Genomic DNA, 26,518 nt, shown 5'->3' with positions numbered 1-26,518 from the left:
GCGGCCTGTGTCAGGAAAGAGGAAAATATTTCTTGAGACGAGTTGTTGAGATTGATCGGCGGGAGGATGTGCGAGATGACGCGACAACGGACATTCGGCATGTAGTAAGGAAGAACGTTTGCTGGACCTTCCCCATGGCAATCATAACATGGAGAAGGGGAATGTCGGAAAGGTAGACTTTGATGCTCTTGCTGGCTAAGTGGAGAGACAAATGCTTTCAGCGCTCCTTCTGAGAGAGCCGGGTGGAAGGCAACTTGGTATCCTCGTGTTCTCGACGGGCCTGCAGGTCGAACTGTGAGCAGATGGTCAAAGTATTTGCCAGTTGACCAAGATGACAAGGTTATTCGACAAACGTACTGGAATCCTCGTCCTCTCCAGTTGTCGGCTTCTTTGCGCCCTTCTCAACTTGCGCTAAGAGGGTGCTGGGTAGTCTGGCTTTCTGACGGACTTAATCCTTTCTGGAAAGCCATTCGAATGTATGCCGCAAGACTCACTCGAAAATGCTCTCTGTGGAACTCAATTTCTACCGCCCATGAGGCTTCTTGTTTTGCCACGCGTGAGGGAAAATGGTTTGGTTGTAGCATCGTTGATAGGCAGCCGTGACCGCGAAGAGCCAAGAATAGACTGCCGATCTCTGTCAGATGGCTGTTCTTACCGAGGTCAAACATGAGCAGAAAAAATTTTCATCCTCTATTGTGCCGCCACTGCATACGATCACACTTTCTAAGGACCTTTCTCTACGATGGAATCTCTCTTTTCACTCTTCAAGCGCCTCCTCCCTTCCACTATGACCCTATACAAATGACAACTCAAGTTTCACTTTCGCCCATTCTCAGAATACAACCCCGGACCTATAATGCGCGGTGAAGCGAACTTGGCTGTTTCGTAGCGTGCGTACGTGACTATGCGCTCCTGGAGCGAACGAGTCTTGGTGCTTATTTATCATTTTCGTAACAGGCTAAATCCGTTGCCTCGTGTATCTGGCCGCTTTATAGGCTCCCCCAAAAACCAGAGCCTTTCTCCCTTTCATTATCTTTCCCTCTCTGTAATCCACACTCATTGGCCTTCCTTCCCTCGCGTCTTTCTTTCCTAGCTGCTCCAACTCTCCGTGTTTATACTTCGACCTAGTCGCCATTTTGTTCTCATGATGTCCGACGCTAACCTTGGGGGACAACATCGGCTCGCTGAGGTTGAGCGAGCCCCTTTTCCTACGCTTTTGGATCGCAATGCTGGTCGGCGGCGAGTCGCATGGGTTCAGAAGGTAAGCTTCACTGGTACTCTTAGCTCGTGTGCTATCGCTCACTTCTCAACGATTTGACTCAGTTATACGACTCGTACGAAAGGGCTGGTGAATTTATCCACTCTGCCAAATGCGGTATCGCTGTGTGCTTTGAAGCTTCGAAGACCGCATTCTACAACGCTGCTAGGTGCGTCTGTGATGCCACTATGGTATGTCAGATCCCGTCTTTTTTTCCTGATCTTCAGTCGTCCTGACAGAATTCAAAATTTACAGCGCGTCGTATGGCCCCTTGCAGAAGCCGTCAGGGGACTGTTCCATGGAAGGGCATTGTTCATCGCCCACATTGTCTTGGTTGATTGACAACGGAACAACCGGCTCACCCTACAAAATCTTGGGAGTTCAGAACTCCGAGTTCCACATCTCATTCTATGGTTTGGACTATGGTTTGGGTACTATCGGATTTCTTGTATATACGCATTTTATTAATTCGCCGATCCATTCCTTTTCGCTTGGTACATCTTAGGCCGTACAAAAATTTCAGATGTTCTTTTGCCCACAATAGGACTGCACGTATCCCAAATTTAGAAAGTTCTAGAAGGTGTTTGATACATGCCTCATCTGATTCCCAAATTGACAACAATTGGAGCCCGGCTGGTATATGTACCCACATTCATTTCAAATTTTGGGAAGCTGCGAAATGGCAGATGACACTGAGTGACATTGATGGTTGAACAGCTTTTACTACCTCATTGGGTAGGAATCATTTTTGTCATTCGATAAAAAAACATCGCTCCATGGACTCCTATCAAAGTAGTTGAACAGCAGAAGTTCTTTGATTGATACGGGGTTCTCACTCGCAGCCGTCAAAGGTGATTAAATACGAAATGAATGGAACGTACATTCCGACTCGGATTTTGCGCTAGTTCTGCTTAATGTTCTATGTGGTATTATTAAAGCGCACCCGCTTGAACCGGTGCCTTGTTAAACCTGAGAAGTCCTCAAGCGCTGGATCATTCAACTATTTTTTTTTTTGACAACGGTCCTTTTCCTCTGTAGGACAAGCCAGTTGTTTTCTTGCCGACGCCTGGCAATGATGGCGCTGGTTTATTCGCAACATGTATGACTTGATGGAATGTTGCAATTTTTTATCGAACCCGATCAAATTCAGATTCAAGGAGTATATAAGTATTGGGGTGCCTTCCCCTTCTTTTCTTCTTTTCTTCTCATCAAAGAATTAGAACGATTATTCGCTTCTTTTACAGATCCAACATTTCATTCATACATCTTTCTCCTTGGGGTTTCATGGCCTTTGCGTATGGGGCCATTGCGTATCTCGGGGCACGAAGATCATTTGTGAGTACTAGTAACTATTTGTGTTGATAGCTCCAGGAAAAACATTTTAAGGTCACTGTGCTTTCTTGACAGCTCGTGTGTTCTAGCGATAAGGAGAATAAGAAGGATCTCTCCGACGCACCGGAAGAATCTCAGTCTCTTACCGGATTGTGATTCGAGTGGGTTAGTCGCACTCTATATTTGCGTAACATTACTAATACCAGAAAACAGTCGACGCAGGGAGGGTCTTGGGTCGTCATTCTTCAAACCGATTCAAATCCAAATGAATTAGATTGGGCGACTGTTACCGCTCATGAATATCTTTGCAAGCTAAACCATTGTTTGTTAGGACTTCCCAATCTATATGTTCAGCGGAAGACATACAAAAATATTCTTGATTGACATTGGGTTCTTCTAGGTTGTGGTCGCCGTATCCTCTTGTTGGCGGGGAATACAAGAAAGTCGGACGAGCAAGTACCATCAGATTCTTCACGAGCTTTCCATAACGATACAGGCATACTTCGAGGCGCTTCTGAACATTATGACTCCATTTTCGAAGAAACACTGTCCAAAAATTAAGAAACCGAGTTGAGATCCTACGATTCTGCGGACGGTAAGTCTTCCTTTTTATCAAAACCCCAAGACGTAGCAAACAATTCGTGGAGAGTACCGAGAGACGCACAAATAATCAAACGGTATAGATGCGTGAATGGAATAGGAATTCGGTTTCAATCAAACACACCAAATGGTCGGACTATGCCACTGGCCGACATGCCTGGTTACGATCGGCTTGTTCTTCAAATTCTATCTCACGTTTTCACTCTGAATTATGACAACGCGGAAAGGCTCTTTGTCGTCTTTGCAATGAAAACTGTTTCGTTCACATCGTACTTCTCAATCACGATGTTCAATGGTCCTCTGGACCGCCCGACTACCGCCTTTATGGAGGTCACGAATACACCCGCGTAGGGAAGTGAGATCGATGTCCAGTCTGATGCAAAAGCACTCCTAAGCATAAATAGTATATTACTTGCAGATATGTAGGCCCTTTGTAGCGTTTTGAATCTAGTCCTCTTTCTTCTTCTCGGTCCTACCAATCCCAACTCGTCCAAGTATCCACCTAACCCTCTCAACAACTCTCTCTCCAACACCCCAAACACCAATCAAAACCCCCAAATCCAAAACCGCCAATTCCACAACCGCAGCCATAAATCTAGGTGCAAAAACTTTCCATACCATCAAATGTCGACGAAGCACAGCCGCACTTGTCGAAGCACCAAATAATAAAGTGAGGAAATATATTTGGATGAGGAGTGTTGAAAGGATTGAGGAATGAGTTATGTCAAGACCGAGTTTCGGCACGTTCTCTTCGGATTCGTCAGAAGAATTTGAACTTGATACCGAGGGAGATCTTTTCCAACCACCAATCAAAACGCCGCCAACGATGCCAAGCAGCCAAAACGGTCCTGCACTGTTCAACACCACAGTAATGACACTCCACGGGTATCGTACACTCTCACTCAGCACGAAGCCGGTTTTCCACTGCACGGATGAAATCGTACTTTGATGACCCGTGGCATAGAAAGTTATGAATGTTAATAGGATAAGCGGGATAATCGTCATGAATGTCGTTGGTTCCACCACTTCGTCTGCTTTGCGTTCTTTTTCCGAAGGAACCTTTTTGGATGTCGAGTCCGTCGATGACGATGATGGATCGGATAGACCTGCGACGACGGGGTTCAAAGCGTTCCCAACGACTCTCTCGATCTCCTTGGCATCTCTGACCCCATCCAAAGCCTCCAAATACGCAACAAACGCCACAGCACCCAACCCTAATACCACCTGCCCAGGAAGCGGCGTACACAAGTACACCAGCGCAAATGATAGCAGATAGAAAAGCAAATATGGCGCTCCATAAGCATTTGCATATCCAAGAACTACAACTTGCGTTGTCGTGCTCGTATTAGCGCCCATTGATGGCGAAGAAATTGAACTGGCAAATGGTGCACGAACGTGAATGTCGAGACATAATGGAATAATCGACCATCCTATCACTCCAAGTCCCAACAAAGCACAAACTCCTCTCGCGATCCATGATCGTAACGTTCGTAAACGAATCAAAGGCTCCACGATACCAATAAGTGCTTCAAATGCTGGGAGGACCAAACTTGAATTCGAGGCTTGGAGTCCGCCACTTTCGACCCATTCTAATACCCATATCTGCCATGAACCAATCAAGGCAGGTGCAATCACTCCCCAAACCATCGCCGGACCAATTCCACAATCACTTTTCGTGATTTTCAAGATTCTCGTCATGACGAATGGCAGAAATATGGCAGTTGGTAAGGAAAAGAGTATCGACCACATTGGAGGCGTTGTCGATGTTGTGATAACAGTCATTGGTGATTGACCCGTGATGGTATTGGATGAGGTTGATGTGGTATTCCAAATTGCATCAAATGATGTAGATGGCGATGACGACGGCGAGGTAGAGGGTGTAGCATAGAATGTAACATGACAATATGCGCCTTGCTCTTCTCTGCATACAGTTACGAGTGACATAAGTCTGACACAGATGAGGAACAGAAACGAGAATCCGAGTATCCTGCCTCGAAGGGTCGTAAGACCGAGCCTCACAAATAGACCAACAGGTTTCTTCCCTTTTGACTTGCTTGGAGATGAGGTAGAAGATAATCCGGGAGCGGCTATGCCTGCCAGCACGAAAGGTACCATTGCCGTGGCGCTTAGCCATAACACAAGCCTATCCTCCCAAAAAGTAAAGGAATTGGAGAAAAATGATACGCCGTGCAACAGGAGGATTCCAGCGCCAACAATTCCACCCCGCCCCATCAGCCTGCTACTCCAGCCCTCCTCCAGCCGGACCAGGGAAGTAACAATGGCGAACACACACCCCATCATGAGGCCCGTGAATAGGGCAGCCTCGAGTGGACTGAAGGGGATCGCGTGTATAATGGACGAGGGGAGGAAAGATTCAAGGGAATATGTCAGCGCAAATATTATAGCGCCAACACCGGCGGATGTTTTCCAAACATTTGGAACGAGTGAATGAACGAAAGAATGACCATCACGTGGACCTTTCTCTCGTAGAGCCACGTAGACAAAGAACGCGGTAACTATCGCAGTCAACATGAGAGCTAACCCAGCAGCCATGAGCTCTGGATTGAATTGCGCCCATATCGCGCGGCACACCGAAAGGGCAGCTCGATTATAAGACGCCATCGAAATCAACTTTGCTTCAAGCGCATTTTGAGGTGAGAGTTGAGGCGACATCGAAACTGCATCCCACGCAGATTGAAGTACGTTCCACGCAGAATCAAGCTCGGAACCGGAGGAAGAGGAACGGTAGGTTTCGAGGTACTGACGAATTTGTCGCGAGTTAAGATCGAGTGCGTATTCGAGTTCCAGCTTGGAACTCGAAGATTTCGTAGAAGAACGCCAGAATAGCTCTGGAATTATCGTTCCAAGATTGTTATATGGTATCGGTAAACCCAATAACAAGCTCAAAGTCGGTAGCAGATCAATCTGCTGCACAGACCGCCAAGAGCTTTTTGCTCCAGGGAAGGTTTTGTATCCCAGTAATCCTGGATGTATGTTCTCTCGCCTTTTGTCCATCAAAGGTGGGCCTTTGGAATAGATCCAAAGAGCGGAAGAGGTTTCGAGGACGCCATCGCCACCGTGATCACCAGTTTTATCCATCCCATGATCACCGAGGACGATAAGAAGTGTATCGTCGTCGAGCAAGTCCACGACTCTGCGTAATGCAGTATCCATTTGTGTTAATTTGGCATGCATGGAGGGATACGAGGGACCAACACGATGACCAACGTGGTCAACGCCTAGGAAATGACCTATAAGAAAGTCGAATTGCTTTTCGGAGCCGGAGTTAACGGACGGGATAGAAAGACCAGGATGGGCGTTCTGGAGTAGCGGGAAAAGGTGTGTTAGGACACCCGTATCGACGGTATGCAAGTCTTCGACGTTGAATGAATCATAGGGGAAGGTAAGGTTGGGATGGAAGGATGTCGGAAACACAGAAAGCCACGTGTCGTCGCCCATGAACGCGATCTTGAAATGTACGCCGTTTCAGCAACATCTAGAAATAAGTATCATGAACCACATACGGATTTGTCGGCAAGCTGTAACTGCTTGACAATCGAGTCCTCCAGGATCTCCGAGCCGCCGAAATTGCTTCCCATATCAACGAAGGTCGGTAATGAGCCAGTAGTCAGAGCCTTAATCCTCTGTAGAGTCGTCGTAGGTGGATCCGCGTACGCATTGAATAGAAACGAATGTTCCGGGCGCGCTTTTGTCAATTCACTAGGAAGAGTTAAAACTTGATGATGATACGGATTAATTGGTTCTGGGGGATCAGGAGAGACGAAATCGAATCGAAGAGCATCGATGATGAGGAGAACGGCGCGTTTATGCGTTTGTTTTGGACTACCTGGAGCATCGTATGCCGTGTCGGGCTTGGAAAAGTCAGGAAGGGCTAGTCTGGTGAGGAGGAAGCCGCGCGAAAAGAGGAATATGGCCGCTGCATGCAGGAGGATGAGCCATGTCACCAGTCGAGCATGCATAACCAGGATCAGGGTCACTACGAACAAATATTTGTCCAAGTAAGTTCGGTCAAGAAATTCCATTTTTATAACTCACCAACTCAACATCCTTGCTTCGTTTCATGCATGAATTTTGTCATGTACATATATATCAATCAGTTCATGCCTGTAACACTTGTCATAGCAATAATGACGTATATCCAGAGGTCCGTGCTACCCACCAAACCCACTTTTCTATTTTTTTTTCGGAACAGACCATCTTCCTCTAAAGCTTTTAGGAAACCGAATGAGCGCCAACGATCTTCACCGAATGGTATGAAACAGAAATGTTCGTTGTTACATCGGTACAATATATATATAAGATACTACTACTAGTATGTACCCTTATGACTATTATCAGAGCAGCAGCACAGCTGTAAACTATACAAAGCAGCGTCAATCATCGATTGTCCAATTGAATAAAAGGAAGAGAGTCCTGTAGCCCCCACTCGCAAAAGAAGTCCAACGTTAAAATGTCCATGAGAAGAATTTGTATACCCACAGCGGTCAATGACGAGTTAATCGTCAAACTGGATGTCTACACCTCTCATTTCCGTTCTCCATCATGGTGTTTATCGTACCGTTTGTTTTTCCCCGACTCACGGTTTTCGAAACACTACCGGCGTTTGCATTCGTATTTACAGGTCCACTTCCTTTGGTACTCCCTCTCTTACGATTTCCCCTTCCAAATTGTTGTTGTTGGTGATGTTTCGATTTCGGCGTAGGCGTGACAACCACCGTCTTGACCGTACTCCTCGACCTTTGCTTTGGAGTAGTTGGAGTGCTCGGCGTCAACTTCATCAAAGAAGCAGAAGCACGAGAAGGATTTGCAAAAGATGGATAGGGAGTCGGGGATCGACGGAGAGGCGAAATTGCGCAGGTAGTGATAGGCGTTCTTTTTCTCGATTGAACCCTTTTCGCTTTCGATTTTGACTTCAATGGTGACGGTGGCGTTGAAAACTTGAGCATGGATGAATGAGGAGAGGAGACTGGCGTTGTTGAAGACGACGATGACCGCGGATTTGCGGATGAAGTTGGAGTCGGAGCTGGAGCTGGAGCTGGGGAAGGAGAAGGAGAGTTTGAGGACAGAGTTGTCGTCGTAAAGCTTGTAGAACTCAGCGAGGAAACCGATGCACTAATGGTACCGGCGCGAGAAGAGGAAGAACCGCCATTGTCAATTGGTAAAGTGATCAAGATAGTTTGATGGGTCGACGTGGAACTGAAAATGGCAGAAGGCGAATGCAAAGTCGGTAACGGCGAGCTTATAGTTGGTGGCGATGGATAAGCAGCAAACTTATTTGGTTTGCCAGGCGAAAGACCTCTCGTTGGAGTGACAGTAGAACATTCAGTTTGCGCTCGAGTATGAAAAACATTAGGCAAGAGTGTCTGAGTGGAAGTACTCGTCGTCACCGACAACGTAGTAGAGCCAGTACCGCTGGTACTGTTGCTCCGAGTGTAAGCCGGGGGAGAAACTTCACGTAAAGAAATTTGAGGAGTGGGTTGCACGGCGTCGCCACCATTAGTGGTAATAGGAGGTGTGGTATTGCCGCTGCCGTTCGTTCCGGAACTGGGAGCCATGGTTATGATTCGGCGAGCAGTGTTTTTACGAGACTCGAGTTGACGTCTCCGAAAGTCCACAGAGCGACAAGAAGCGATGCCGAAAAGGAATCTCAGAGCAGCAGCAGCAATTTCAGATGCAAATGACGGGAATCCGGTGATCGCAGCCATGAGAAGCATGGGCCAGAACAACAGTGACCAATATAATTCTTCTAACCGGTAGGCGAACGTCGTGGCCCGAGTGTCAATCGTGGAGAAACCCTCCCGTAAAAGGCATGCGACGGGGCTAAAGTAGACTCTCGAAAAAGTGATGTAGGCGAGTTCCCATATACCGAGATATGGGAGGACGGGATGGATACTGCGGGTGAAGGGGTGAATAATAGACTTATGAATAAAGAAGGACGTGGATTGAGAAGCAAGAAAAAAGAGCGACAAGAGCATTCTGACGAGGTGGGAGAGAAACGAGATGTTGGACTGTCATGACAATTTGAAGGCGATTTCGAGACAGTCCAATTCGAGCATGGACCGAGTGACGTCATCAGTCGAACTTGACAACTGACTATGACGATGCGGTATCTCACAGCGCGACTCGCACAACAGGTAAGGTCACTGCTTCCGCATTTTTTATTATAACGTTTTGCTAGATCGATGAAGAGTTGATGAATGCATCGGGCGCATTCAGCATCGACCAGGTATATAGCGCGGTTCACACCTTGTCCATCGTAAATTGATGCCTGTCGCAGCTGATGGAACTTGCCGGTTTAGCCTGCGCCCAAACACTAGCCACGGTCTACAATAGAGAAAAATACCCCCGCGTTCTTGTCTGTTGTGGTCCCGGAAATCAAGGTACGTGAGCTATCTTTTACTTATGGTATTATATTATCTGAGCGCGGGACTTACAGGAGGAGATGGCCTAGTTGCAGCTAGACACCTTGGTGCGCTTGGTTGGTCCCCAAGACAGGCATAGTTCTATCTGACTAGAGTCCGAAGGCCTTTTTGGATACAAACCAACCGTTTATATGCCCAAGGTATGTGGGCCGACTGCATGATTGTCTTTTTGTCTTCAACCGATATCACACTTGCAGCCTGGGTCGAAAGACATTTACAAGGTGTGCTCTCTCAGACATTAGTACTACGACATCCTCATCCATGATGAAACAGCGTCTCGAAACACAATGCAGAAATATGTCAATTCCTATCCTCTCTCCTTCTCCGCCAACAGATCTTTCCCCTCTCAAGCAATCTCTTTCTCAATCCGACGTCATTCTCGATGCTATCTTCGGGTTCTCCTTCCAACCTCCCATCAGGGCACCCTTTGACGACGTCCTGCCTCTTCTCACTCAGTCGAAACTACCCATCGTTTCCGTAGACATTCCGAGCGGATGGAATGTTGAAAAGGGAGACGAATACGGCGTAGGTTTGCAGCCGGATGTGCTCGTAAGCTTGACTGCGCCCAAGTTGGGCGTTAAGGCATTCAAAGGAAGACACTTTTTAGGCGGAAGATTTGTTCCTAAGTGCGTTGCTTCTTGGCATGGTGCTTCGTGTCGAATCCGAAAAGCTAATTTCGAAAAATTTATCGTCACAGGGCAATGGAAGAAAAATTGGAATTGAATTTGCCACTCTATCCGGGATTTTCTCAGATCGTAGAGCTGCCACCGGGGGATCAATCTCAGAAACTGTAGAATATCTACACTGAACATGCTATTCATTCTTTGCTATGCGGCGTTCACGTTGGTCTGGTAAGTCCATGTTTGGTTTCCATAAGACGAACAAAATACCCCCGGCTCTATTCGCATCAATGACCTCTAACAGATGGATACAGTATTGGGGGTCTTCCGACTAAGGCATGATCAAGAGATTCTTATATTCGGTGCAACTTACCTTCCAGTCGACAAATCATCGAAAACCCCAATAGGTCATATATTGTTTCAGGAAAATGGAATGTCATAGCGTAAAGAGAGTACTAATCCCGGGAAACGATCAAACCAATCTTATCCTGCAAAACTACGAACAGGTTGTTTCATCCGCTCATTTCCCCTCAGTCGAATAGCCGACCGCCATTGATATTGACCTGTGATTGAGTGAAATCAGCGTAGGTCACAGATATAAGGAAACAACTCAAACGCTTTGTCCTACAACATCCCATCAGCTAAGAAGTTATCGGGTGACGTATTTTTAGTCCTTACCGGTGACGTATCGCGCTTCCTTCGAGACTAGGTACGAAACTAACGCCGCAATTTCTTCAGGAGTCCCAGTTTCTCCAGCCAACGTGTCCAGTGGTCGGCCCAGTTGTAAAATGCGCTCCCTTGCCGCCACAACTTTGGTGAATGTTTAGCGTTGGCGGACGTCCTACTTATATTGGTAACAAAGAAGAAAACGCACGCAACGGTGTATCGACAATGCCTGAAATGATTAATAGGAGAGTTTTGATCACTCAGAAACAAGAACATAGATGTACCAGGTGCATAAGCATTGACCGTAATATCATGCGGCTGTAGTGCCATAGCTATCAAATTTATATCAACACACGAGATGTCTGCGAGGGAAGGACAGAACCAATTACTCGCCTGCGCTCTGAGTCAACGATCTCACAGTGAATTTCGTAGCGCTATATATCGCCCCCGCATCCAAGCCTAAGTGAATTGTTTGGTAGCTGTTAAGTTGCCGTACTGATTCCAAACGTGTAGTAAATGCATACCCTGCTTTCCTACTTGTGAACAAGCTCCGACTATTCTACCACCCCTTCCTTGCTGAATCATTTGTTGGGCAGCATACTTGTAGCATAAGAATACACCTTTGGCGTTGATATCGAAGCACTTGTCCCATTCTTCCAATGTGGCTAGGATTCACGGAATGAATGAAATATTGTTCAGGGTGTGCAATGATGCATCACGGAGGCTCGAGCAAAATTCTTACATTGGAGGAAAGGCGTCGAGGTAAAAATACCGGCATTTGCTACCATCTATCATATCCCCGCACGGCGTCTCAGCATTAGCGATAATATCTGATTATAGAGCTCATTGGGACCCCCTTACCACATCCAATCCACCCAGTTTCTTCGTGGTCGCATCGACCATTTCTTTCACTTGTCCTTCATTAGAAACGTCTGCAATACACTCAATAGTCTCCCTTCCCATCTTCTTGATCTCGTCCTGAACTTTATCAAAGCCTTCATTCCGACGAATATCGTTTATGGCAATGTTATATCTATCTTTGGCGAGGCGAAGAGCTATGGCTCTGCCGATTCCACTTCCTGCTCCTGTGATGAGTGCTACAGCGTTAAGAGCCATGGGGAAGATGCTTGGGGAAAATGATGGATCATACTTTGACTTTGACTTATAGCTGTGGGAATTGAAATAGTTTACTTAGAACCTTGACCCACGATGAACCTGGGAGGTTACAGATTGTAAATGTAGCTTCCTTTCTGCCACGCAGAGCCGAGTTTGATGGCATTCTATATTGAGGTGCGAGAAATTATGTTAAGACTGCTTGGCCGCTTCTTGCTCTAGATAAGCTACAGGCATAAGCATGAAAGGCCCGGGGATAAGCATCTTCGTATGCAGTCATCGATCTCTTTATCACTGTAAATGAATGATTGGTCTATTAATATATTTGCAGGCGGCCCTGAACAGGTTCACGAGCTTGCCCATTCGCCGGGGATTCCCGTTTCCTAACCAGTTCATGATGCGGAGTCATCCGCGTCATCCCATTACAGCCCATTACTGGGTTCATGAAGGGCACGTCATCATAGGTCATCATTGCGTCCCTTTGACAGCATCCTAGCGCTTCGAAAGTTCGAATTCAATCTCAGTCCATAATACCCCTTCTTATCGATTCTCCGAGCATATGCATATGGAACAATGAAAAGGATTGTGCGTTAGGAGGTTCAAACGAAGGCACTTTTTGGCCGGGGTGCTAGCATGAGTGTTCCGTGTCGAATCCGAAAGGCTAATTTTAGACACACGACGGAGATCCGGGCTGAATTTGCCGCTGAACCCTAACCTCGGAGTGCGGTTTCAAATCGATTTTCGACTTGCCGCCGGTCTTCCAAGTCGTCCAATTGTCGCTATCGAATAGCAACAGCTTCCTGTTTTTATATCCGCATTATCCGGAGGATAAGCAGGGAACAACCATTATTGCAAACTGTGTATCGATATAGCTGAATAATCACCCAGTCAAGAAGTTCCGTACGTCTTCCGAAAGCCCCAGATGAGATAAATACACTTACCCTGCCAAGTGCTGAATAGCATTTCCGCATTTCGCCACTATCATCATCACCCACAGCGCTCCTCAATTGCTCATAACATTATTTCTTGCCACCGCCTTAAGTTTTTCGAATGACTGTCAAAGAAATCCCTGATCGCTCTATTCGTATCTGTGCGGATAGGGGCGGAACTTTTTGTGATATACATGCGTGCGTTAACTTCTGTTCAATCTTGACAAACCCGGAACGCAAAATTTTCCTTCTTGTATCATAGTTCGTACCCTGATCCAGAAAATCCGAGCGAACAAAAAGAACTCGTGGTGAAGCTTTGTGCGCGAACTGCCTTCAGTCCCTTCGACACGCCCGGCGTGCTGAGATATGACTTCATTTAACAGTGTCACAGGATACAGCCAACTATAAAGATGCGCCTACAGAAGGTATTAGACGAGTCTTGGAACAAGTTACGGGCAAAAGTATTCCCAGAGGAAGTGTTTTGAGCACTGATAAGATTGGTACGTTTAAACAATCGTTAGATCGGCTATGATCTTTGGCGTCAATCATCTTTTGGTATTTCGGTCTTACGAAAATGTTTCTGTCGTTTTCGCAGATTACATCCGTCTATCAACGACAGTTGCCACAAACGCTTTACTGGAACGCAAAGGACACAAACACGCTTTATTGATAACCAAAGGTTTTAAAGATCTCTTACTGATCGGTAATCAAGCGCGTCCAAAGATCTTCGATTTGAATATCCGCCGTCCTCCACCATTGTATTCCAAAGTCATTGAAGTCGATGAACGTGTGACGCTCGTAGGTTATACTTCCGACCCGAAATCTGAAGAACATGCGGTCCAATTTGATGCAGATGGGAAAGTAACTAGAGGATACAGAGGTAAAGGATGGGACAATGAAGGTCTTGCCGAAGGTCCTGGTGAAATCATTAGAGGGATTAGTGGAGAAGCTGTTAGAATTATGAAGAAACCAGGTATGTATGTTCGGTATATGCGGCCCAGGATTTCCCTCACCAGTCCGTCATCTTAGATATGAAAGCCGTAGAAAAAGATCTTCGAGACCTCTACTCTGAAGGATATCGTTCCATAGCTATCGTCCTCGTTCACTCCTACACTTTCCCGGATCACGAAGTGGCCATAGGCTCCCTTGCTCGTTCCATCGGTTTCGCTCAAGTCTCTGAATCAGCTCAACTCCTACCTATGATCAAAATGGTTCCTAGAGGTGTTTCCTCCACAGCTGACGCGTATCTCACGCCTATACTCAGAGAATATTTGGATGGATTCTTTGATAATTTCGATGAGAAACTGAGAGATGGAAAAGTCAAGAGTCCGAGAGTCGAATTTATGGGTTCGGATGGTGGATTAGTCGATCTGGAAAGGTTTTCGGGATTGAAAAGTATCCTGAGCGGACCGGCCGGTGGTGTTGTAGGATATGCTTTGACGAGTTGGGATGTTAAAGTCAAGAAACCTATCATTGGGTGAGTTATATGCTTCCTTCTTGTATGCTAGGTATCTATGATTGACGTTTTGTGGGATCAGATTGGACGTTGGTGGAACATCGACGGATGTCTCCAGATTCGATGGAAGATATGAAGTTGTTTATGAGACCACCACTGCTGGAGTCACTATTCAATCACCGCAACTTGATATCAATACTGTAGCGGCTGGTGGAGGATCCTGCCTAACCTTCCGTAATGGCTTATTCCTCGCAGGTCCTGAGAGTGCGGGAGCTCAACCCGGTCCTGCATGTTATCGGTGAGTTAATCTTCATATTCATACCGACTTCGTTGAAAATCTTATTCGGTTTAACAGCAAAGGAGGTCCTCTAGCCGTGACCGATGCTAATTTGATGCTCGGACGTCTTATTCCGGATTATTTCCCCAAGATTTTTGGCAAATCTGAAAAGGAACCGTTGGATAGCGACGCTTCTCGTGTATTGTTTGAACAACTTGCAAAAGATATCAACGCGAGTCATGAAGGTGAATTCAGTTTGGACGATGTCGTATACGGGTATGTTTTCTCACTTTTTACGTTCCCATCAACCATAATTAAAAATATCCTATAGCTTTATTAAAGTTGCCAACGAAACTATGGCTAGACCTATACGCGCTTTGACTGAAGCTAGGGGACATGCAACCAGTAAACATGTGTAGGTTAACTTAGTATCTTCCTCTTGTTTGGAATATCTCAAGGAGCCTTGATTGTCTTATTCTAGCTTGGCAACTTTCGGCGGTGCTGGTGGTCAACATGCTTGCGAAATTGCGAAACTGTTAGGAATCACAACGATTTTAGTTCATCGATACAGCTCTATCTTATCGGCTTACGGGCTTGCTTTAGCGGATCGGTACGCCTACTCTTACCAATGTCTCCTCTTTGATGCGATAATTTACTGACGTGTTCTCCATAGTGCAAATGAAATACAAGAACCTTCATCGACCTTCTATACACCTCAAAATCGCGCCGGTCTTTTATCGAGATTGGATAAGTTGACAAAGCAAGTTCGAACGGAACTTGAACAAGAAGGGTTTGAAGACAAGAGAATTAGTATGGAGAGGATGTTGAATATGAGGTTTGAAGGTACGATTTCTTTTTTTTTCTATTGTCTTTTTTCCAGAGTGTTGATATTCAATTCTTTGGAAGGTACCGATACAGCGCTAATGGTGCTTCCGAATGAAAATGATGGTGATGGCAATGAGGATTTCCTAGCCGCGTTCAATAGAGCGTATAAAGCTGAGTTTGGTTTCTTGTTGGAGTCGAAGAGTGTCATCGTCGATGATATCAAGGTTCGCATATATCTACCAACTCCGCTGTTCGAAATTAAGTAACAGTAAAAAAACAGGTCCGAGGTATAGGCAAAACATTCGACTCTCTCGGAGATTCCGTCTATACCGAAGTCGCCTCCTTACAATCTTCGAATTCAATCAAAGCTCTATCACCAACTCAAGCTGATTCTCGTCATAGCGTATATTTTGACGTCATTGGTAGAGTCAAAGATACTCCAGTGTTTATGTTGGATAGATTGAGTGTTGGAGATGAAATTGAGGGACCTGCTATAGTTATTGATGATACTCAGACCATTGTACTTGTTCCTGGTTCGAAGGCGGTATTGACGAGTAGGCATTTGTATATTACTTTATGAGTGTGTGTATGTAGATGTAGATGGACAGTTGAATTATGAAGTCGGTTAGCATTTTCTGAATTCAAAGCCGTTCACCTCTGGCAAGTTGCAAACAGTAGGGTGTAAAACCATACATTGGGATGAACGTGGTAGTATACATGTGCGTCATTTTATCCAAAAAAAAGTGATGTTAGATGTTACTACGTGCGTAGAAAGAAGCAAGACGAAGGCAAGTATCACCACTTAGGATCTTTCCAACTCCCGACGGGAAGCCCGGTCACATATTTCTTTGAACTATGGGTTATTTATTAGAGAGTTACTCTACGTAGTGCGAGCGTCGCGTACTTAAGGACGATTAAAAACAGAAAGTAGCAGGTCATCCACCATTGCCAATAAGCGTGCTAAAAATATTAGAGTAGGATCACTTCATTTAGATTCCCACATGAACAGTCTTGAATACGTAGTCGGTCACTCCTGAGCAGAAAACCGGTAAGCAATTCAGCCCTATCACCGACATTGACTGACCTTCGCGCTCTAGCAATGGTCTAGCCATAGCCTCCCTTTCTCCTTCTTCGAAATGCGGCAACGGGTTGTTCTTCTTGTAGTTCGGGAGCCTCTCAGATCGCATAACAACCATGAACGCCAGTTCCTCCATGGTCTCTCCAACCAGCCTGAACCCAGCTTTGAGAGGGTGGACCTTAGTTTGAATCGCTCTTTGAATGGCAAGAATTTGACAATGATCGATTGTTTGGCCAGCGATACGCGTCGCCCAGTCAGCGGCGGTTTCTAAACTGATAACGAAACCTCCCCATCGATAATGCTTAGTGTCCATTCTCATTGATGCTCGGACGTTCACTGAAGTTGGTAAGGGATTATCCACGACGCGAAAAAATCACATCAAAGGAGAAGATAATGTAACAGACGCCAGCCCAAGCCTAACATGTCCATACACATCTAAACAACCTGATTACGTTCCTCCGATGGAAATCTTCATACTTATCCTTTTCGTCTGAGTCTCGTCTCGACCTGACCGCCTCTCAATGATTATTTCGCGAATTTCTTGCTAGACTCATCGCATTTTTCGTTCTCAATTTCGTGAGATGACGCAGCAGAACGATCATGCCTCCCCAAACCTAAAATTTCTGTTGGCGCAGCCTCAGCCTCCGGTTCTTTATTGCGGTTAGATTCCCCATCCACTCTCCCGCAAGCAAAACATAATTAAAGTTGAAAGTTTATGTAAACTCTAACGAGCAGCTCATCCGCGTCAAATGGCAATCACCGATGCAACACTTCCGTTTGGCTCGGCTTTCCGCACTGATTTCACTCGGTATTAACAAGCTTTTGAAGGTCATTTACCTATCGGTAGGAGTCCATGGTCAGCGACATGAGGTATCAAAACATGCAAGGTACGCAGCGGCCAAACGTCGAAATTATGAACCACTAGTACAGTCCTGCCAGTACGCAGTTGATGATAGGAGCGGTCGAGAAATGTAGCATCTCTTGCGCCAGGCTGGTGACCTCCTCTAGATTCCCATATGTACCGTTCTGAATACATAATCGGTCACTCCTGCGATCAGAAGTCAGGTAAGTACTAAGCAATTCAGTCAATATCACCGACAATGACTGACCTGCGCGCTCTAACAATAGTTTAGCCAGAGCCTCCCTCTCTCCTTCTTCGAACTGCGGCAACGGGTTGTTCTTCCTGTAGTTCGGGAGCCTCTCAGATCGCATAATAACCATGAACGCCAGTTCCTCCCAGGTCTCTCCAATCAGTTTGAACCCAGCTTTGCAAGGGTGGACCTCAGTTTGAATTGTTCTTTGAATGACGAGATATTGACGAGGACGGAACGTTATGCCACTGATACGAGATGCCCAGTCAGCGGCGGCCTCTAGGCTGATAACATAACCTCCCCATCGAAAATGCTTGGTACTGCTGGCCATTACTTAGTGATGTTGAAATGTGACAACTGTAAAAATTGGTGAGCATAAATATACGGTTCGAAAATGGAGAAAAACTTACGGAATGATGTTTGAATGTTCATTGAAAGCAAAGTCAGTACAGATGTGAGTGACACCACGTGGTACCGCATGACTGACATCCCGCCGAACCTAGGGTCGGCGAGCGGCAGAGCTCACGACCTTTACGTGTATATCCCATCAATCAATATTCGACGCATCATCCGCAGGCGTTGATTGTCCCTCTGTATCCCGGCCAAGATTACACCTAGAGGGACTATAGCCCAACAGAGGGTGTACGCAAGTCGAAGTTTTCTAAAAAGAGAAACAGGAGCTTCTTCTGGTGCGTTGCTTCGTTACTATCGACTTCCCGTCAAATTCAAGATTAGAAACATTTGATATAACGAACCGTTCTTTCTTTTTTCTTCTCATCAAAGCGTCGGAAAGTAACGGCACTTATTGATAAACCTAACATTTTTCATCGCGTCCAGCCTTTTGAAATTCAAAGATAACAAGATCGTGAACAGTTGATAGAAGATTTTCATTATAGAGCACAATCTACATTTTATCTGCAACTAACTGTTCATGGAGTTATGTTACGAACATCAACTAGCCGAATAACTCCACCAAAAAAAAAAGAACATCGTCTAGTGCCATCATTTCCAATAATAACTTCGGCTGGAATATAACAACAATTGGCTTTCTTGGACTAGCGGGCGAGGAAAAAAGAACCGATTAAAAAAAAGGAATTGCTGCATGATTCAAGGCAGGACTTCTCGGGTTTCATATATCATAATAGACAATCGCAGCTGTTCACCGCGGCTACGCATTGACCTCATTTTAGAGCCAGTCTAATATCATGGTACCCGCTTCCATTTATTTCGCCTTTCATCACCGTTGGGGAAGATGAAAAATTTTGGGGAAGATAAAATAGAGCTGTGATTGGGAACCCCATAACAATTGAGGGACCACTGCTATTAAGCCTTGATAGTGGGTCGATCAGAGAAGTTCTTCTATCATAAATAAATGTTACCGATGAGAAGCAAAGCTGTTCAACCATCAAAAAACGGGACTTGACTTCAATTGTTTTGTACATGAAGACAGCTCGGGTATGATATAATGCGCTTATAGAAGTTTCTAATTTGGGAAAAACAAATGCCGCAATGCGCATACAGGCAATGCGCATAAACAGCATCTCTGTAAAAATCTTTGCAGCCTCCCTGCAGCTTACTTCAAGCGGAAAGGAGTGAAATAGCGAACCAAAATGTTTATATACTATATACGACAAATCCGATTAGTACAGGTCTAACGCCAAGCAATTAATACGCGCGAGTGTAGTTGTTCATCCACTGGCAGGCGTGTGGCATTGAGAATTAGTCAAGAGCGACACAGAGGAATGCCCTTCTGAAGTCTATTTCCCCGGCAGCCCCTAAAAGTCGCCCAATGACGCGCTGTAGTTATTTCAGTTCTGGCGGTACAACTGAGGATGAAGAAAAAAGGGCGGATCTAACATACCATAGTTGCATCACAAGCACCTTGAACAGCATTGCACAAGGAGGTCTTCGAGGCTATTAGGCACGCCGTAACCCTGCGCTTGACGGCGCGAGCCCAATTTTCCAGTTTTTCGTAGGTGCCGCGAAGCTGAATGAAAGCCAGTTGAAAGTGCCACAAATTCGGAATGCCGGCAATGCGTACCTTCTGAGCCCATCTCGCGCAACATTCTGAAAACTATGACACCACAGAGCTTAGCGGAGCAGATAGATAGAACAAAAAAAGACTTACGACAGCACGAGGCAGCGGAAAGGCGAGGGAAAATGCGGGCACGAGAGGCATCTCGGTCAAGGCCATCTCCAGCACATCAGGAATTGCTTCATCATCAGCGCGCCGTGCTAGAGGACGGCGAAGAGGATCCCATCGCTGGTCCGAAAAGGTCACGGTGAAAGTTTGGGGTGGTTCAACCCCCGGGATACGATAGTGTCTTTCGAAGTCTTGATTGAAGATGTCCGACATTGCGAAGAGTTGGAGCAAGGAGGGAGGAGTGATTACAAGGAAGGAAGGTTAGTGAGAGTGGGTAAGAACGGGAGGAAAGGTTCCACCGTAAACAGTCAGACGCAGATGCATCTGAGGCCGGGTTCTTATCCTGTTTTGAAATGGCAAATCAAGACAAAACACTGCCCGCACCGGTCACGCACATTAACGAAACTGCACCACAGAATTGTCCGGTCCATTTCACCGAATACAATAACCCAGAAGTCGCATCTTGGGAAGAGAAAGAAAAGTCGCAGTGGAGTTGGATACAGCAATGATTTCCTGAGACGTTTCTGGGTGCAGGAACATACTGGACAAATTCAGGAATGAAAAAGAGAAAGTCGACCGTAGAAAAGACCTTTGTCGGTTGGACAGAAAAGAGGGGAGAAACCTTTGCTATTGATACTTGATATCATCGAGAAGAATAGTCGCCTGGCACCGAGATTTGCGGTCTATTCTTGGCGCACCAGAGCGTTCACACATCTGCCACCTATCAATATTGCCACAACCACCTTCCCCCACGCGTCCAGAACAAGAAGTTTCGTAAACGGTAGAAAGCAAGGTCCCCAGAGAGCATTTTCATGTTGGCGATATGCCTTCCATTGAAAGGGCCAGGCTAATAGGACAGGAAGTCAGACCGCCCAGCGCCCTCCTAGCGCGACTCGAGGAGAGCGCCAGCGACGGCCAGGACTCCAGTGAGCTTCTCAACTTATTCTTGCCATGTATGTCAACTGGCCGGCACCTTTTACCCTCTGCTTACAGTTCGCTACAAGCCCGTCGAGAACACGAGGATAACCGAGTCACCTTACTGCCGGCTCTCCCAGAAGGAGCGCTCAAAGTATTTGTCCTCCCGCTTAACCAGCGAGAGTATAGGAATCCAGATTTCCAAGCCACACCGCCCAGCACCCTCTTAGCGCGAGTTGAGAACGGCACAAAGAAGTGAGGGCTGGCGACGACGAGAACTCCAGTGAGCTTCTCAACTTATCCTTGTCATGTATGTCAACCGGCCATCGCCTTTGACCTTTTGCTCATAGTTGGGCCTGCAAGCTCGTCGAGAACACGACGATACCAAACTGCCTTCCACCCGGCTCTCTCAGAAGGAGCACTCAAAGCATTTGTCTCCCGCTTGGCTAGCAAGAACATAGAAATCCACCTTTCCGACATTCCTCTCCCCCTTCTCCGTATCGTGGCCGCCATGGAGAAGATCGTCCCTCTCTACGACGCGCCGAATGTTTCTTGTGGCGCTGTCCCGCACAATGTCCCGCCAATCAATCCCGATGACTCAACTCAACAAAGAAAATTCTGTTCTTTGATGCAGGCCATGTTCCCTTACATCGGAATTTACAACTTGCCCTGGTCTCCCTAGGCGCCTCCCTTTTTGGTCGAAAACTTCTCAAGCCGAAGAAATCATAAATGCGCATATAGACCTGGGGAGGCTAGGCATATGGCCGAACATTGCAGTCGAGCTCGAGTCGCACTTGGAAAACGCTCTTCTACGTTATCACACGCCTGTCGTAGCTTCGTTATCCGATACACACGCTTTTCGTTCACTGTTGTCAGAATACTATTTTCGCAACAACGATGTCTTGTGACTGCGACAAGCGCTGAACCGCCATAACTGAATAAAGAGTCCGGTTGATCTGAGTCCGGTCAACAGAACAACGTCCAAACCACCATCATGAACAAAGTCTGCTGATTGAAGCGCTTTAGGATGATGAACTTGGTATGGTTTCGTTATGCCAATCCCGCGGTTTACTTTTATATGTCAAGCTTTCGAAGAATTAGCCACTCCAAAGACACAAGATCCTTGATAAACGATCTTACCTCGATCGACGATGACTGGTGCTTCAAGATGGTATCCCAAGAACATAATACTCTCAGCTGCTTTGTGTGTTTACGCCGATAAAGTTCAAGACGCAATTCCGTTCGGATCACAGCCCTGATGGAACGACCCGGAGAAAGCCAACGGAAGCGTTGTCTCCCCGCGAAGCCAGAAGACCATCTCAAAACCTGACGAGATTCGAGGGCGAACTGCGCTAGGAAGTATGCGTTCAGGAATGAGGTATTGGCGATGGCGAGACGGAATGTTGAAACCGCTGCCCAGCGTCAAAGGCCGAGGCTTTGATGCTGCTGGGCAGGTCCGTTTGCAGCTTGCGCAAATACGACGGGCGGGTATGTAATAGCTCATACAAAGAGAGACAATACATTGAAGAGCGAGACTGGCTCGAGAGGGCGTCGACTTTGAAGACAGGAACAACATCCAGGACAGCAGGGGACAGCAGGAGACAGATTCTTCAATGTCGCCTGAAGCTCATCAGACACCTTCTGGTCAATGAGAGAGATAGAGTCGACTGAGAGCGATTCGTGCACCAGCCTCCATCAGCGCAACACAGGGGCTTCAGTCCGTCAGCAAGCTCTTGGTTGCTCAAATTTTGGAATATATGCGGGAGGTATGCATCAAACATGGTAAGACCACACTTGACTGGTGCATGAACTGGAGAAACGAGTCCTAAGGAGGTGAGAATGTGAGGAAACACCTTCTAACTGATGAGGAGGCGGAGCTACGCACTAGCATCTGATAGAGTGGCGCGCCCTCTCAGTTTCAGCTGTATTCTCTTGGTTTATATGCACCCGAAGCTGGTCGTACCCCGGTCGTTGGCGCGTGAATTTCCGAAACAAGTTTTGCTCATCATTGGGGACGCCATGGTGGGAACGACGATGGAAATGATTACACATTTGACTTTCAAAACGGGTCCGTGCGCTTCGCAGAGCAAGGATGGAATGGGGTGGTATGAGCGAAGGTGCGGATTCATAATCATACGGCCGTGATCATGCCGTGCTCCTGAGTTTGATTCTGATTTCTTTTGCTTTTTACGCCTTGCCATGGTTGTTCGCTTGAAATCCATGTCTGGACGCTGATAAACCTGCCTGTGTTCTCGAGCTAATGGAGCTTTTTTCTGTAAGTTTCTTCTGCTGTCCAGTACCATACACTATGCCTTACGCCTCATCGCATGCTCTCGTCGCACCTGGAATATCTCAGCACACTGTGCACGGGGTACCTTCAGGCAAAGAACACCCGTTCTGCACCAGTACTATGCAGTGTACTGAAGGCTCCCATATCTGAAGGTCCCCTGACTGACACCATCGGTCTGTCTCATGTCTACCAACTGTCAACCACGTGTGCCAGAATCTGACGAGCCGCCGGACGCCTGCGAGCACTGGGAGCATTTTAGTCAAAGATCTACGCCTTACTACCATCGCGTGAGTGCATTTACTCTGAATGAAACAATTCACTCAATCCCCGGTCTAGTTACGGTCTCGTTACAAGGGTATCACGATTTTACCCCTCGCTACTCAATGACCTACACGTCCCCTATCGACTAGACACATTCATGGCTTCGTCACCCCGGTCAACGTGCTATCCGCCAAAAACATCGTATACACCGTAACCAGTTCTTGACCAACAAATTTGTCTCCCATGGCCAGTGTCAATGGAGCCCCGATTCGTTTTCCGAGCCTTAGCAAGAAGACCTTCCACGCTCAGACGTTCCCTCTCTCATCCTCAGGAATATGGTTTCGAGATAGACGTAGAGTTCACAATCTTTTTTTCCTATACTGTTTTAAATTTAGTTTTGCTAATATTTAAAGCGTTGTTCCACAACTAAGAAAACTCAAAAAAAAGATATTTTTATAAACCTATCACGAACCAGCATCAGTATCAAAGGCAGGAGAAACGGAGTTGAACCAACGAACACCTTTTCCCAGTCCCCGCTCTCTTCCTCGTTCTGTACGAGTTTGGATATGCTAGGGACAAGTTCTGTAGGTTTTGATTTTGTTTTGTTTGTCTTCGGCCCGAATGGCGCATTCTGAGAGACTATGTCGTTCCTTAGGTGAAATTGACTGCGCAATCGACTGCACAACATGACTCCTGATAATCGAGATATCTTCTTCAATCATCTCAAGGCAATTTCAACACCACGTCAGTGCTGTCAAGTAGTACTTCATCCAACTGGTCTGCACGCTGAGTAGGTAACATTCTACCAACGAGAAGCATTGAATTCATCATGTATCATTAGAAACTATTATGAATCGTAATGATCGTCAATCAGTTGTCCATGTTACGTACATTAAGCCGAAGTAAGTCGACATGATTATATACATATACCTACAACTCTAAAAAACAATGTCTTGTCCATTCAGTCATCAGTGTCCATGTAAAGTCCTTGATCTACAGTCGCTCAGTTTCATCGTCCATAAGGGAAAATCTCTTTACATCCTTTAGGTTGCACAGAGGTGTAAAAGTAGTGCATGTTGGCCTTTAGCGCAACCAACAAATTGCCAGTCGGGTTCGGGTATAGACTGCGCACGGTACGGTTCACGTGGTTCTCGTACAACGTACATTTATCGGGCAACGTTCCTGAAGTAGGATCGGGAGTATAGGTATTGACTCCGTTGACGTTGGTTCCTGGTTCAATTGGGTGAGCAGCAAGCACATCCAATTCATTTTCGCCGTTCATAGGACGTGCAGCCCTGTGAAAGTCGTCGGGGAAACGCATCTTCTGGAAAAAGCTACGAGCAACCTCGGTGTCGAGTTGACCATCGTCTTGTCGTCCATCTACCCACAAATTGATGGGGTTGACGGATTCTGAGTAAGCGGAGAAGATTCTGGGAGCTATGAAGTTGAACGTGGGATTTGTGGCGATGGAATCTTGGATACGCTTGTATCGGTACTCGCCAGCAACCGTGAGGTTGTACTTTCCACCACCGTATCTTTTACTAAAGTCAACAAACTTAGAGTCATTAGCAGTTGAACTGTCAAACTTATAGGAGACAACATACCCCTTGGAACAGAGTCTCGTTAAAGCTATGGTTGTCACCACCGAAGTAGGCATCCGCTGGAGACAAAACGAGTCAGTTACTTGATACGAGTGCTCTATTTTATAAACTAACCTCGAGTCATGCTAGTATCTCCCTCAAACACATTATGCGTATTCAAGCCAGCCACAGTAGCAGGTTTAGGTGGGTCTGGACCAGTCTTAGCAGTCTTCTGGCCAATACTGAGCTTATCGGTGACAAGGTTGCCATTTACGAGGAAGGCGGAATAGCAGGTAAATATCGCCAAGTTGTTTTCCATGTTAAACCCTACCGACATTCAATGACCAAGTTCGATTTAAACATGAAGAATTTACACACCTTCCATCACTGCAGTGATGATCTCTGAACAGCTGGTAATTCCAGTGCGACTTATATACTATAGAAAGCGGTCAGATTGCAGCCCGAAGCAAACTTGAAAAACAATACGAACCCCATGGGAAGCGAGTGTATTCAAGCCTGGGCATGGTCCACGAATGTCGCCTGGTCTCGCATCCATGAAAGGATGTTTGGCGTCATTGACAAGCTTGGTGCCACTGAAATCCAGCGGACCGGGAGGAGGTGGCGGAGGGGTAAATTTGAGCGTGGCCAATGCTTTGTCCATCTCTTCTCTTGACAATCCAGCCAAAGATCCATGTGCCGGAAAGGCGATAGCGGGAGCAGCAAAACCCAGGACAAGAGTGGTGAAGTATACAAGACTGAACATGGCTGAAGAGGCGAAGAATGTTGGACTTTTACGACTTGCCAGACGTGCCTTTATAGTTTTTTTAGTTCCGTTGCGTCTTCACGAGAATATCTGCCACATTGTACGGATTGCACAGCACACGAGTTCGGCCCTCAGAAAGTGCTCAGGGAACAATAATGAGCAGCTGTCGAAAAGAAAAGCGTTTCATTGGGATGAAACACGATAGCAGGCGCCCAAGTCATCCCTGGGGTCAAACATGTAAATGAACAAGTAATGGAAATCTTTCAGTCGCGATGTTCTCGGCCGCAAAGCATGCCGTAACTCTTGAAAAGCCCCCGTGACTAGCAAGAACTGTTCCATCCGGAATAGTGCATCTTTGGGAGTTATTCGGGCACTGCTTACTGCGCCGTAGCGGAACCAAATCTACCTTCTAGAGTTGTTCGAGAGCACATTACATGATAACAGGATCTAGAACCAGTCACCCGCTCACTCGAGTTCGGCATTCCGTGAATCAGGATGAATACCACTAGGTGTGCTGAAACTTGGTCAATGAATTCAGGGCGTTCTGCCTTCAAGTGATAAATATTTTGAGGGGAGATCACGGAAACGAATGTTTCGTTTCTGAGAACAGGTGTTATCTAAACATATTGCCATTGACATGGGCATGAAGGCCGCCACCCATTGTGGGGAAGTTAGAGCTAAATTTGGTTGTGTGAGTTCGCGAGCCTTACTACCTCTTACTACATATGTTGATACTGTACGTTGATATCGATCAATCGATCGATCATAGTCATGATGCCGCCACAGTACATAGCCACTTGATATGGATCATACACAATGTGCACGCTCCAGCGCCTTCCAGCGCTGACGATGACTTCCGATCATATGTGCCTGTTTAC

General features: G+C 46.4%; 11 protein-coding genes across 11 annotated transcripts; 5 read left to right on the top strand and 6 right to left on the bottom strand.

Moving 5' to 3' along the window:
* Positions 1 to 1,147: 1,147 nt before the first annotated feature.
* AGABI2DRAFT_181139 (hypothetical protein) lies at positions 1,148 to 1,695 on the top strand (the record flags this gene model as incomplete). Its single annotated transcript, XM_006456487.1, has 3 exons — positions 1,148 to 1,261; positions 1,324 to 1,449; positions 1,514 to 1,695. Coding segments are annotated over exons 1-3 (342 nt in total), but the record flags the coding sequence as incomplete, so codon positions are not given.
* A 1,942-nt stretch (positions 1,696 to 3,637) lies between these two features.
* AGABI2DRAFT_122443 (hypothetical protein) lies at positions 3,638 to 8,916 on the bottom strand (the record flags this gene model as incomplete). Its single annotated transcript, XM_006456486.1, has 3 exons — positions 3,638 to 6,658; positions 6,715 to 7,062; positions 7,792 to 8,916. 3 exons carry the CDS (start codon positions 8,914 to 8,916, stop codon positions 3,638 to 3,640), a joined length of 4,494 nt encoding a protein of 1,497 aa, XP_006456549.1.
* A 384-nt stretch (positions 8,917 to 9,300) lies between these two features.
* Positions 9,301 to 10,427, top strand: AGABI2DRAFT_181137 (hypothetical protein; the record flags this gene model as incomplete). The annotated part of the gene is made up of 8 exons (XM_006456485.1): positions 9,301 to 9,345; positions 9,390 to 9,437; positions 9,489 to 9,591; positions 9,648 to 9,680; positions 9,736 to 9,773; positions 9,831 to 9,854; positions 9,907 to 10,259; positions 10,331 to 10,427. Exons 1-8 carry the CDS (start codon positions 9,307 to 9,309, stop codon positions 10,425 to 10,427), a joined length of 735 nt encoding a protein of 244 aa, XP_006456548.1. The 5' UTR covers positions 9,301 to 9,306.
* A 241-nt stretch (positions 10,428 to 10,668) lies between these two features.
* Positions 10,669 to 12,035, bottom strand: AGABI2DRAFT_188452 (hypothetical protein; the record flags this gene model as incomplete). Its single annotated transcript, XM_006456484.1, has 9 exons — positions 10,669 to 10,816; positions 10,870 to 10,877; positions 10,932 to 11,063; positions 11,128 to 11,148; positions 11,204 to 11,251; positions 11,313 to 11,378; positions 11,444 to 11,584; positions 11,662 to 11,707; positions 11,781 to 12,035. The coding sequence occupies 9 exons, from the start codon at positions 12,033 to 12,035 to the stop codon at positions 10,784 to 10,786; spliced, it is 750 nt and encodes a 249-aa protein (XP_006456547.1). The 3' UTR covers positions 10,669 to 10,783.
* Positions 12,036 to 13,082: 1,047 nt separating this feature from the next.
* AGABI2DRAFT_211572 (hypothetical protein) lies at positions 13,083 to 15,944 on the top strand (the record flags this gene model as incomplete). Its single annotated transcript, XM_006456483.1, has 12 exons — positions 13,083 to 13,159; positions 13,224 to 13,279; positions 13,345 to 13,461; positions 13,557 to 13,934; positions 13,991 to 14,438; positions 14,500 to 14,715; positions 14,773 to 14,970; positions 15,026 to 15,109; positions 15,176 to 15,304; positions 15,368 to 15,537; positions 15,601 to 15,743; positions 15,800 to 15,944. Coding segments are annotated over 12 exons (2,160 nt in total), but the record flags the coding sequence as incomplete, so codon positions are not given.
* Positions 15,945 to 16,366: 422 nt separating this feature from the next.
* Positions 16,367 to 16,932, bottom strand: AGABI2DRAFT_181134 (hypothetical protein). The gene is made up of 2 exons (XM_006456482.1): positions 16,604 to 16,932; positions 16,367 to 16,552 (listed from the first exon to the last, which is right to left on the bottom strand). Exons 1-2 carry the CDS (start codon positions 16,914 to 16,916, stop codon positions 16,509 to 16,511), a joined length of 357 nt encoding a protein of 118 aa, XP_006456545.1. The 5' UTR covers positions 16,917 to 16,932; the 3' UTR covers positions 16,367 to 16,508.
* A 188-nt stretch (positions 16,933 to 17,120) lies between these two features.
* Positions 17,121 to 17,495, top strand: AGABI2DRAFT_188450 (hypothetical protein). The gene is made up of 3 exons (XM_006456481.1): positions 17,121 to 17,257; positions 17,310 to 17,372; positions 17,426 to 17,495. Exons 1-3 carry the CDS (start codon positions 17,179 to 17,181, stop codon positions 17,464 to 17,466), a joined length of 183 nt encoding a protein of 60 aa, XP_006456544.1. The 5' UTR covers positions 17,121 to 17,178; the 3' UTR covers positions 17,467 to 17,495.
* A 17-nt stretch (positions 17,496 to 17,512) lies between these two features.
* On the bottom strand, positions 17,513 to 18,118 carry AGABI2DRAFT_195623 (hypothetical protein). The gene is made up of 3 exons (XM_006456480.1): positions 18,099 to 18,118; positions 17,707 to 18,045; positions 17,513 to 17,645 (listed from the first exon to the last, which is right to left on the bottom strand). Exons 2-3 carry the CDS (start codon positions 18,017 to 18,019, stop codon positions 17,602 to 17,604), a joined length of 357 nt encoding a protein of 118 aa, XP_006456543.1. The 5' UTR covers positions 18,020 to 18,045; positions 18,099 to 18,118; the 3' UTR covers positions 17,513 to 17,601.
* A 1,170-nt stretch (positions 18,119 to 19,288) lies between these two features.
* Positions 19,289 to 20,044, bottom strand: AGABI2DRAFT_181132 (hypothetical protein; the record flags this gene model as incomplete). Its single annotated transcript, XM_006456479.1, has 4 exons — positions 19,289 to 19,485; positions 19,550 to 19,675; positions 19,730 to 19,762; positions 19,817 to 20,044. The coding sequence occupies 4 exons, from the start codon at positions 20,042 to 20,044 to the stop codon at positions 19,408 to 19,410; spliced, it is 465 nt and encodes a 154-aa protein (XP_006456542.1). The 3' UTR covers positions 19,289 to 19,407.
* Positions 20,045 to 20,654: 610 nt separating this feature from the next.
* AGABI2DRAFT_122436 (hypothetical protein) lies at positions 20,655 to 21,428 on the top strand (the record flags this gene model as incomplete). Its single annotated transcript, XM_006456478.1, has 3 exons — positions 20,655 to 20,784; positions 20,836 to 21,001; positions 21,110 to 21,428. The coding sequence occupies 3 exons, from the start codon at positions 20,655 to 20,657 to the stop codon at positions 21,426 to 21,428; spliced, it is 615 nt and encodes a 204-aa protein (XP_006456541.1).
* A 2,855-nt stretch (positions 21,429 to 24,283) lies between these two features.
* On the bottom strand, positions 24,284 to 25,640 carry AGABI2DRAFT_188448 (hypothetical protein; the record flags this gene model as incomplete). The annotated part of the gene is made up of 5 exons (XM_006456477.1): positions 24,284 to 24,852; positions 24,902 to 24,957; positions 25,013 to 25,204; positions 25,256 to 25,313; positions 25,368 to 25,640. The coding sequence occupies 5 exons, from the start codon at positions 25,638 to 25,640 to the stop codon at positions 24,307 to 24,309; spliced, it is 1,125 nt and encodes a 374-aa protein (XP_006456540.1). The 3' UTR covers positions 24,284 to 24,306.
* Between the last annotated feature and the right edge of the window lie 878 nt (positions 25,641 to 26,518).

Source organism: Agaricus bisporus (genome assembly GCF_000300575.1).
Source record: "Agaricus bisporus var. bisporus H97 unplaced genomic scaffold AGABI2scaffold_13, whole genome shotgun sequence".
NCBI classification, from domain to species: Eukaryota; Fungi; Basidiomycota; class Agaricomycetes; order Agaricales; family Agaricaceae; genus Agaricus; species Agaricus bisporus.
The sequence above is the reverse complement of the archived record's forward strand: the minus strand, read 5'-3'. Positions and strand labels throughout refer to the sequence as shown.

Excerpts from the sequence above, each read along its gene's own strand:
- AGABI2DRAFT_188450 (XM_006456481.1), top strand. The coding sequence starts at position 17,179 with ATGACGCAGCAGAACGATCATGCCTCCCCAAACCTAAAATTTCTGTTG. Across the intron at positions 17,258-17,309 it reads GCCTCCGGTTCTTTATTGCG|TTTATGTAAACTCTAACGAG; the intron begins GTTAGATTCCCC and ends TAAAGTTGAAAG. Across the intron at positions 17,373-17,425 it reads ATCACCGATGCAACACTTCC|GTCATTTACCTATCGGTAGG; the intron begins GTTTGGCTCGGC and ends AAGCTTTTGAAG.
- AGABI2DRAFT_195623 (XM_006456480.1), bottom strand. The coding sequence starts at position 18,019 with ATGGCCAGCAGTACCAAGCATTTTCGATGGGGAGGTTATGTTATCAGC. Across the intron at positions 17,646-17,706 it reads ACTATTGTTAGAGCGCGCAG|GAGTGACCGATTATGTATTC; the intron begins GTCAGTCATTGT and ends TTCTGATCGCAG.
- AGABI2DRAFT_181134 (XM_006456482.1), bottom strand. The coding sequence starts at position 16,916 with ATGAGAATGGACACTAAGCATTATCGATGGGGAGGTTTCGTTATCAGT. Across the intron at positions 16,553-16,603 it reads ACCATTGCTAGAGCGCGAAG|GAGTGACCGACTACGTATTC; the intron begins GTCAGTCAATGT and ends TTTTCTGCTCAG.